General features: G+C 51.8%; 1 protein-coding gene across 1 annotated transcript in view; it reads left to right on the forward strand.

Annotated features, from left to right (window-relative positions):
• The window catches only part of NTNG2 (netrin G2), a 49,729-nt gene extending 42,414 nt beyond the window's left edge, over nucleotides 1-7,315 (forward strand). The window contains exons 8-14 of the mRNA XM_059486466.1: nucleotides 718-792; nucleotides 1,762-1,812; nucleotides 2,397-2,462; nucleotides 2,893-2,967; nucleotides 4,425-4,592; nucleotides 5,882-6,016; nucleotides 7,092-7,315. Coding sequence (XP_059342449.1) covers nucleotides 718-792; nucleotides 1,762-1,812; nucleotides 2,397-2,462; nucleotides 2,893-2,967; nucleotides 4,425-4,592; nucleotides 5,882-6,016; nucleotides 7,092-7,315 — 794 coding nt within the window. The remainder of the gene's footprint in view (nucleotides 1-717; nucleotides 793-1,761; nucleotides 1,813-2,396; nucleotides 2,463-2,892; nucleotides 2,968-4,424; nucleotides 4,593-5,881; nucleotides 6,017-7,091) is intronic.
• The last annotated feature ends 3,570 nt before the right edge of the window (nucleotides 7,316-10,885 follow it).

Here is a 10,885-nt window from a genome sequence, read left to right on the forward strand (position 1 = left end):
ATCAATTGGTTTCCACTTTCCAGCTGAAAAGGACAATGTCTATCACCTTCTCTTAGAGCTTGTAATTTAAAAAATAATCTTTTTTTTTTCTTTTTTATTCTGTATTGTTTATCATCCCCTTGATGAAGCTGGGAAATCACATTTCTCTCCTACTCGGGTTTGTCCTTTGAAACTTGGCAAGAATCATGAGGTTTTTTTTTTCCTCCTCCTCCTTATGTTACCCAACTGGAGCTTGAAATTAATAATATGGCTTTTAAAATTTTTAGTCCCTGGTTTGTTTTCTAGCAAACCTGAAGATGGTTACCAATATTGAGAAGCAGGGGAGGGGGATGGAGCCAGTGGGGGTGAGGGTTTGCAGGGAAACCAAACAAGTGAGCTACACAATTTCTTGCTGCTTCAACTTCTCTGCGGCGGCTGGAAATTCTTTGATTTGTATTTCTGAGGGAGCAGCAGAGCCTGAAGGAGGGTGTGGAGGCTGGGATTGGAAAGCAGGGCTTGGTGGCTCCATCCCAGGTGTGTGTGTGCCGTTATTTCAGAGCAGAGGGGTGCAGGCTCAGGTGTGAATCCAGCTCAGCACACACTGCCCCTCACAGTTCATCCCCCATGGCCAGGGCTGGGTGCTGGATTTGGGGCTCTGACTCCCTGTGGGAATGCTGCAGGGCTTTTGTGGGATCCCAGCTCCCCCAGTAACACCATTTTCCCTTTGATCACTGCAAGACTACCCTGACTTGTCAGCAGCTGCCCCGCTGCAGGTGGGCTCTCCCCCAGCCAAGGCTGGCCCAGGAGCACCAGGTAGGAGCTACAGGGCTGAGCTGGGTCCTGCCAGCTATAACCAGCTCAGAGAATGCTGTAGTTTCCAGCTCTGCATCTGTGTTTTCCATGGCTCTCTCCTCCTCCTGCCCAGCAAGGGGCTTGGGGCTGGGCTGTGCCCTGCACGCAGCTGGGCTGAGCCCCGGGGTTCAGTCTGTACATGAGAGAGGAGCAGGGTGAGTGGTGGAAGGGATTGTTCACAGCTTGCTGCTGGTGTGAACGGAGAGGATCATGGAAATGCTGTCATCTCCCGAGGCTGGAGCCTGTTTGTAGAGCAGAATCTCCCTGTGAGTGGATAGGCCTGTGCTGCTCAGATCCTTCTGATGCATTTCCTGGCTCAGGCTCCTCCGTGCTGCCTGAGGTGCTCTGGGTGGGAGCCCTGGGAGGTTTCTCTCTGGCTGAAGAGAGAAATTTGAGGCTGAAGCTGCTCCTCCTCAGGGTTCCCACCACACACACGCTCTGGTGCTCAGCTCCCCTTTCCCACCCCAGATTCCTGTAGCTCGCTCAGCTGTAGCTTTAGCATCCCTCCTGTGCAGATCCCGGCATCCTGGGCCCGTGTGGGCTCACAGAGAGGCAGAGCTGCTTCTGCTGCAGTGACAAGGGATGGAGCCACACCGAGGGGCCAGCAGTGCTGACAGCCTTGGCAGTGCTCTGCTCTTCTCTCTGTGCCTGGGCAGTGCCAGGACCACATGCCAACACTCAGCCCTCCAGCAGCTCCCACACCTTCCCCTTAGGAATATTTTTCCTGCCTCTCTTCACACTTATAGATGCTAAATTTGAGGAGACTTTGTCTCTCCTTCCTGCTTCAGCACATCCTCAACCAGATACAGCTCCAGTGACCCGGCCTAGACACTGCCTAGAGCTCCCAGTGTCCCTTTGCCACCCTGCTAAGCAAACCAAGGGGGAACTGTTTTAAATCTGATGTTCTCTCTGATGACCCACCAAACACAGCAGCACTTGGAGAGAAGCTGAAGCCACCAGAGCCTCCCGAGAGCATGAGAGGTAAGGCCAGGCCTGTCCCCAAGTGGGACAGGGCAGGTTTCTCCCTCAGTGCCACAGGCAAGGACACCCAGCTGTCCTCAGCACAACCCCCATTGTACAATCTCCTACTCAGAGCGTCCAGCTCATCCAGCCCCAGGGAGGCCTTTTTGGGATGTAGGGGGCCAAGGAAAGCCATGGAGACCAGCAGGGCCCACAGCAGCTTCAGGGATGGTATTGGGGGCAGGACTGGGTGCACCCTGACCATGGCTGAACCCCTGGGGAACAGGGCCACCTCCTGCCACCACTGTCACTGTGAGGCTGTGACCAAGACAGGTGGCTGGAGCTGGCCGCCCAGCACTTGCAAGGGCACAAACTCCACAAAAAATCCAATGGAACCAGATCCCACTTCCAAACACCCGGTGGGACTCAGTGCTGCCCAGCCTAGCCTCGAGAAAGCACAAAAAGGCTTGGTGGCCTTTACTCCCAGTGCTGGGGCATTCTGTGTGGGCAGCACAATGCCCAGGCAGCCCATTCCAGCCGGGACAGCCCTTTTTCCTGAGGGAACAGGGTAACAGCACAGTTCTCAGACCTGTTCTATCCTCCAGCGGCTCCGAAGAGCAAACCAGGGCGCACAGCACACTCTGCAGGCAAGAAGCACAAGAAAAAGACAGGTATGTGCTGCTGGGAAGGGCCAAGCTGGAGCAGCACCTGCTCTGCAGGACCCTCCAGCAACCCCTGCCAGATGCCACCTCCGTAGCACTCATCCTCTTCACAGATTTTTGGGTGCCAGCTGGCCTGACCTCCGTGGCCAGTAAAAAATGGTTTGTAAATTGTAGATCCTTATCCCAAACCACCCACCAAGCACCCATAAAGGGGGCACCTGTGAGTAGCTGCTCCCAGCTGTGCAGCAGTGTTGTGCACTGGGTTATCCATGCATCAGACTTTGAGGAGGGGAGGGGAAAAGGAGAAATGTAGCAGCTGCAGAAATGGATGCCAGTGCTGCCAGCACGGTGCTCTTGGCTTGGCATTGTTCTTGTGGCAGGGGAGGACACAGGGTGCTGCTAAGCTGTGGGAAAAAGCCTTTCTCTGATTTTTCTCAAGCATCCTCAAAGAGCTCAAAACTCATCCGGCTCAAACCAAACTCTGGCCCCGTGGCTCCCATTGAAACATACAAAGGTAAGCGGAGGGAGGGAGGAGCTCCAGGGCTCCCTGACCTCACTCAGGTGATGTGGTCCTGCAGAATCAGACATGGAGAAGGTGGGGAGGGTCTGTCTGAGTCGTGGGTAGCTGTTGGCTGTGTGTAGCAGTGCTTCCCTAGTCTGAAACAACACCTGGGAATTCCAGCAGGCAGCGTTTGAGCTGAAATTCTTTGGATATCAGTTGAGGAAGCAGAAGTCACTTCACAGAGATCACAAGAGACTCTCAGCTCCTCCTCAGGCAGCTGTGAACCATGGGGAAACCTCTGCCCTGCCCCTTCTTCCCTGGCCATCATGTCATTGATCACATCTCCTCCTCCAGCTGCATGTGCATGCCAGCCCACACCCTTCCCTGCCATCCCTCTGCCATCCTTCAATGTTTAATGTTCTGTTTGGAACACAGCCCCAGCTCCAAAGGCTCTGGCTGAGGCTGTTTCTGCTCACGTTAACCCCTGCCCTTGCTGGCTGGGAACCTCCTGACCAGGCCAGCTGGGCCACAAGTCCTGTTCTCCTGAGTTGCACATCTCACTATATAAACTCAAATATCTATAAACTCAAATATCTATAAACTCCCAGTAAGATCCAGCACCCGGATCTGACACTGCAAGGCTGTCACCATCCCAAGTTATGGTAACAAAAAGCAAACACAAGAAGCACAAAATCCAATCCCCCTGAGTACAAATTTACCTACAGATTGTTTTCTAACATGTGCCCACAGCTGGGAGAGGTCAGCCCTGGGGATGGGAGCACTTGGCCAAGGGATGGTGGCATCTCCCACCCCACCAGCAGGCTTGGCAGGCCGTGCTGTGCCAGGCAAGCCCTGGTTCAAACCTCCACACACCTGCTGTGGAAGGATCCCACACAAGCCACACTGCCTTGCATAGGCTTATTTTAAACATTTAACCTGAGAGCCACACCCTTCAGAACAGAAAGGTACAACAGGAAGGGGCTGAGAAGGGATACAGAGGGGAAAAGGAGAGGCTGTGAGGTTTTACCTGGATGCACAGCAGCTCCACCTCCACCAGCCCCATCCCATGGGCCAGTCCCCTCTGTTCCCAGTGGGGCAGAGCCTTTGCTAGGGCTCCTCACAGGTCCTGCAGCCTCCCCAGAGCCAACCCAGGTTCTGCTCATTAACAAGGCAGCTCTGTAATTAACACCTGACTCCCTTCCACATGCAACTTCTGCAAGAAATCAAGCCCTGGGATTGCAAGGGGCTGATCACAGGGCCATGCCCCTGCTCTGCTCTCTGGGTGATGATTTCCAGCCCGATCCCCCCATGGTGGTGGAGAGCTGTGCGCACTCCTCCTGCCCGGCACACCCCAGCCCTGCTCTGGCAGTGGCCATGGCATTCCCTCAGGCAGTGAGGGATCCTCCACAGTGGCTCCCAGCACAAAGGAAGCCACTCCAGCCCCAGCTGTCCCCTGCTCTCCTCCCCAGACTGCGAGTGCTACGGCCACTCCAACCGCTGCAGCTACATCGACTTCCTGAACGTGGTGACCTGCGTGAGCTGCAAGCACAACACGCGGGGCCAGCACTGCCAGCACTGCCGCCTGGGCTTCTACCGCAACAGCTCCGCCGAGCTGGACGACGAGAATGTCTGCATAGGTGAGAGCAAAGAGCAGGGAGAATGTCTGCATAGGTGGGCAGGGAGAATGTCTGCATAGGTGAGAGCAAAGAGTAGGGAGTGTCTGCATAGGTGAGAACTCAGAGTGGGTGTGTCTGCACAGGTGAGAGCAGAGAGCAGGGAGAGTGTCTGCATAGGTGACAACTCAGAGAGCAGGGAGAGTGTCTGTGAGTGTCTGCATAGGTGAGAGCTGAGAATGTCTGTATAGGTGAGAACAGGGAATGTGTGTGTGTCTGCACAGGTGAGCAGGGGATGTCTGCATAGGTGAGAACTGAGAGTGTGTGAGTGTCTGTGAGTGTCTGAATAGGTGAGCACAGAGAATGTCTGCACAGGTGAGCAGGGAGAGAATGTCTGCATAGGTGAGAACTGAGAGTGTCTGCATAGGTGAGAGCTGAGAATGTCTGCATAGGTCAGAGCAGGGAATGTGTGTGTGTCTGCACAGGTGAGCAGAGAATGTCTGCATAGGTGAGAGCAGAGTGTCTGCATAGGTGAAAGCTGGGAGCATGTGTGTCTGCACAGGTGAGCACAGGGAATGTCTGCAGAGGTGAGAGCAGAGGGTGTGTGTGTCTGCACAGGTGAGCAGGAAGAGCATGGAGAATGTCTGTGTAGGTGAGCACAGAGAGTGTCTGTGAGTGTCTGCATAGGTGAGCACAGGAAATGTCTGCATAGGTGAGCACAGAGTGTCTGTACAGGTAAGCACAGCCCCAGCTGGGTTCTTGCTCTGTGAATGGGCCTCATTCAGCCCCTCTCTGGAGGGTGTGGGGCCCACCTGCATGCTCAGCAAGGATGGCAGCTGGTACAGTCTCTGCAGCCTTCCAAGGTAGCTCTTCCCTGAAAACAAAGCCTAAAAATTAGAATCACAGTTTGGGTTGAAAGAGATCCAGTTCCACCCCCTTGCATGGGCAGGGACACCTTCCACTAGCCGATGTTGCTCCATGCCCCATCCATCCTGGCCTTGGACTCATCCAGGGATCCAGGGCAGCCACAGCTTCTCTGGGCACCCTGTGCCTCACAGTAAAAAGCCTTTCTGACTGAATTCACATGCCTTGCTCAGCCAGGAAGGGCTCAGCTCCAAAGAGGGCTGGCCTTTGCACCTGTGGCTGTTTGTGCTGTCACTCTCAGGCCAACGTGTCCTCCCAGCCCCTTGATCCCTAAGCTCTCCTCCACAGCACATCTCCAGACCTCCCCAAAGCCCCCAGCCCCTCCCTCAGGGAGCTGCATGCACAGAAACCCAGGCAGGACAGGCTCTGACCCTCCTGTCTTTGGCCAGAATGTAACTGCAACCAGATCGGCTCCATGCACGACCGCTGCAACGAGACCGGCTACTGTGAGTGCAGGGAAGGCGCCACGGGGCCCAAGTGTGACGACTGCCTGCCCAACTACTACTGGAGACAGGGCTGCTTCCGTGAGTACCCCCCTGCAGGGCCAGCCAGCTCACAGGGGCCTCCAAACAGCAGCAGCACCTCCAGCACTGCTGGCTCGGGTGGCCCGTGATGCTCGGGGTGCAGGGGGAGCAGGTTCCGGTCATTCCTCCCAAATCCAAAATTATTTTATGGCTTTGGCCATGGAAAAGCTATAGCTTTATAGCTATATAAAGTTATATAGATATATAGCTTTATAGCTTTGCACCCCTCCACTGCATTCTGCTGACCTTGGAGCCGCTCTAGTCTGGTGTTTGCGGGGTTCACAGATGAACCCAGATGAAGGAAGGAAGAATCTGACTCCATGTTCTTAGAAGGCTAATTTATTATTTTATTATCCATACTATATTGAAGAATACTATATTAAAACTATACTAAAGGATACAGACAGAAGGCCTAAATCTGACTAAATCTTAAAAGGCTAATTTATTATTTTATGATCTATATTATATTAAAGAATACTATACTAAAACTATACTAAAGAATACAGAAAGGATACAGACAGAAGTTTAAAAGATACTACTGAAAAACTCATGACTCTCCAGAGCCTCAACACAGCTGGCTGTAATTGGTCAAAAAGTAAAAACAATTCACATGAAACCAATGAAACAACCACCTGTGGGTGAACAATGTCCAATCACATTCCAAAGCAGCGAAAAACAGGAGAAGCCAATCAGATAATTATTGTTTTCATTTTTTCTCTGAGGCTTCTCAGCTTCCCAGGAGAGAAATCCTGGGCAAGGAGATTTTTCAGAAAATATGATGGTTGCACTCTAGTGCTGGGAGGGCTGGATGATTTAACCCTTGGGAGCTAAAACCTAATTCCTGCAGCAGCCAAGGGGTTTAACCCTGTAGGGTAATGCCTGCACCTCTTACCCTGCAGCAGGATAATTTAACCCCTACGAGCTAAAATCTAATTCCTAGAGCAGCCAAGGGGTTTAACCATGCACCTCTCACCCTGCAGCAGGATAATTTAACCCCTAGGAGCTAAAATCTGATTCCTGCAGCAGCCAAGGGGTTTAGCCGTGCAGGGTAACCCCTGTCCCTGTCCCCCTGCAGCCAACGTGTGCGATGACGAGCTCCTGCTCTGCCAGAACGGCGGCACCTGCTACCAGAACCAGCGCTGCATCTGCCCCGTGGGCTTCAAGGGCGTGCTGTGCCAGCAGTCCCGCTGCGAGGCGGACAAGCAGGACTGTGACGGTGCCCCCGGTGCCCGCGGCGGCCCGGCCGCCCTGGCGCTGGCCATGCTCGCCCTGCAGCTGCCAGGCTGGGTGGATCTCTGAGGCTGCACGGCGAGCCCAGCCCGGGGGCCTGGCGACACCGAGGTGACGGGTGGCCGTCCCCAGCGCCTCCTCCTCCGCCTTCCTTCACGCTAGGACTTGCACAACGTCTTTGGGGCCACTTTCCAAGCAGAGAGGTACGCAGGGAGCCCGGTGCTGGGTGCTGCCCGGGGGCCGTGCCCGGTGGGGACACGGGGACAGCAGCAGCGATATTCTGTGTGGGACACGGGGACAGCAGCAGCATTCTGTATGGGACACAGGGACAGCGATATTCTGTCTGGGACACGGCCCGTCTGCCCTCCTGGCACAGGGATCTGTCCTGCTCCTGGCACAGGGATCTGTCCTGCCCCGCACAGGGATCTGTCCTGCCCCGCACAGGGTGGCCCAGGAGAACAGTGCCGCGATCCGAGGGATGGTTTTTTAATTCTTACTTTCTTTACTTTGGTATAGGCCGGGGTGGTGTTTTCATTTTCCCTCCTCTCAGCGTCCTGGTTTGGGAGAGCCTGTGGTGACAAGAGCAGAGCCCCAGCGCGCAGGGGACAGGAGGGAGGGGAGAGGGGACTCCGGTCCATCCCTGCTGCAAATCCCACATCCCACCACGGGCCCGGCCTGGCCACGCACATACTGTTGCCTACGACTGTAGTTGCTGCATTGATTTTGTATTTTCATGGCTGGGTTTTGTTTTCTTGCACTGATGGAGAACACGGGGGCCGTGAGGCGTTTGGAGCGTGAGGGGTGCAGTGTCTTATCCACACATGTCCGTATGGTGTACGGGTCAAATTCTTCTTTGGGTAGAGACTTATTTTTGTTTGGATTAAATGTTATAACAGAACCACGACCTAAAGGGACATTTTATCATGAGCATTTGATTCTGGTGTATCCTCCTCCAGTAAAGCAACTATTAATGGCTGCTTGATCACCACGTTTTCCTTTTTGTGTGCACAGTTAATTACAGGTAAAGACTTATTTTTGGATTCATAATGTCCTCTTGTGTTTTCTGAGTCACTACCAAGGTGCACCACATGGTGAGGGAGAGGGGAGGGAGAGAGAGGTTGCCTCATCACTGAAAGCTGTTAATTATTTCTCCTAATTACTTTGCTGAGCCTAGGTTAGACTACTAACTGTAGACAATGAGCAAAGCCTGAGTGATATATTAAGCACTGGTCTTGTGTGAAAAGGCCATTTCCAAATGAGCCTGCAGCAGGAAAAGGCTGGCTAGGGCAGGAATGCTTCTCCATGGGGACCTCAGCTGTCCCAACCCCAGTGCAGCCCCCTCCAGCTGGTGCCATCATGCACCTTTGCAGAAAATGCTGTATTCTAAAGCAACCACAGCCAGTATTTTTAAGCAGTGATATGGAGCTCACAGGGATTATATTAACTCATTAAGGCTCATCAACATGCTCCTGTCTGAGGAGGCATTTACAGCCAAGCACATAAAGGAAGGCAGGAGAAACCAGAGACAAGAAAAGAAGTAACTCAGTCAGCTCAATGGGAATGTCATAAGCACAGGAGCCCTTGTGTGGTCATATTTGGATATTTACCAAGCCAGGAGATGATTGAGTGCACGTTTAGAGGATGGGGGACACCCCCAACTCCAGCCTGTTCAATTCTAGGCTGGTTTCTTTGACAGGTGAGCTTTGGAAAAGGAGAGAAAACCCTGAGTGAAGGTGCAGGATGGATATTGTCACTTCAAAGAGCAACACACGTTCTGAGCAGGGTTTAACATCACAGAGGCAGGGCACAGGGCTTAGTTAATCCAGTATAAAGTAAAAGAGGGTTCAACTCACCCTGATTTGCTCCTTGGGGCAGAGGGCTGGCCCCAGCATTGCCTCCCTGGCTTCAGCACAGTTGGTTGCTCTCTGTTGGACACTCACTCTTTGCTTTGTGCTTTCTGACTGCAGCAGACCTGAAATTTTTACAGCTCTCACAAGTAATAGCAAAGGCTGTAACAAGATCAAGATCTCTAATGGCACTTCTGGAGAGTGAAGCAACATTCTCCTTTGCCTGCACAACTGTTTTTCTCTAGAATATTAGATTAAGCAACAGAAAATTTACTACTTCATAAAGCCAAGCAAACTCTGCACCCAGCAGGTTCCCTGCAAACATACACTTTTATTGCAGGAACATGCCAAGCAGCAGCACCAAACTCCTGTAGAAAATAACCTCAGAAGGGCACAGCAAAGCTCAGACCAGCCCAGGAATGAAGGCTGCTGAAAACTACACTTGACCTTTCTGGGTTTGGGGCTTTTTTCTTGGTGGGTTGGGTATTGGCTGTTTGGCTTTGGCGTTTTAGAGTCACACGTGCTGTGGAACTTGGAATCACACAATGCAAGGCAGAAGAGAAAATCTCTCCCACAAAACTCACACTTTAGTGTTCAAGAAAACAATTTAAAACTTCTGAGATCTTCAGCACTGAAGACCCATTAACTGCAGACATCTGTTAGCAGGGTGTCTGCACAAAGAGAACAGAGCATCATTGAAACAACACAGAGAAACCATCACTGCAAGTACCCACAGATCCCAAAGTTCATCTCCAAGGCAGAAGTTTTGTACATCAGTTATTGCTTCCAGATGGGAGAAGTTGTCCAATGAGCTTGGTACTTGTGGAAAGGTTACCCAAAAGGTACTTCTCCTTCTGAGAAAAGCCACTTAACGCTCTTTCAAGAGGTTCCATGTGCATCCTGTCACCAGCATTTGATTGGTTTGGAAAAGTTTTTAAATTACACTTCTGTCTGCAAAGAGTGACCTCTCCAAACAGCATAAGTAGAATGTTTGATTTTTCTTGTTTACTTCAAATTCTACTCTGATTTTAACTATTCAGAGTTCTGAAAAATCTAAACAACCAAAAGCCCCAAGGCAACAAAAACCTTCCTGATGCACATTTGCTCACTTGCCAGGTAAAATGTTAAAGCTACAGATCCTGGGAGCTGGAGACAGGAGGGGGGAAAAGAATTCCATTGCCAGTTCCCAGGTATGTTATTTGTTTTTTTTGAAGATGAGGCAGCAGACATCTCATCTGCAAGTGATTCGTGAGGAGCCCTGCAGAGGCTGGAGAGTGAGAGAACCAACACTTTTTAATGGGAATAAAATGGTCTCACTGCCCTGTTCTGCTCTGTAATTTGCTTTCATGAGAAGCCTCAAATGCAAATAAAACAAAGTATAAAGGAAGAGCTGAATGTTCTTGCTCAGAAATGAGAGCAGAGATGGGTTTTGGAGAGCTTTATATCCACATCTTCTCAGCCCTTCTCGCTGGGAGCTGGAGAGTTTGGCCACGATCACACAGAAAATGGCTAAAAAATCACATCCTGATTTGAGATGCACAGAAAAGCTTCAGACCCTCCTGAAGGCTCCTTTGGCTTTTTGATTCCCAAGGTGTTCTAACAACTTTCACTGCAGGGTGAAACGTGTGAGGAAAGTCTAAACCCACCCATTTTCACCATGTAACTGCCAGCACCAATAGCAGGCTCCAAAAGCTCCATCCTGACCCCACTCTGTGTCACTGCAGGGGTTAAAATAGAGGGGAAAATGATGGGATTCCTCATCCTGACCCCACTCTGTGGTTTAACACTGCAG

This window comes from Ammospiza nelsoni, chromosome 20, assembly GCF_027579445.1.
Source record: "Ammospiza nelsoni isolate bAmmNel1 chromosome 20, bAmmNel1.pri, whole genome shotgun sequence".
Lineage (NCBI taxonomy): Eukaryota > Metazoa > Chordata > Aves > Passeriformes > Passerellidae > Ammospiza > Ammospiza nelsoni.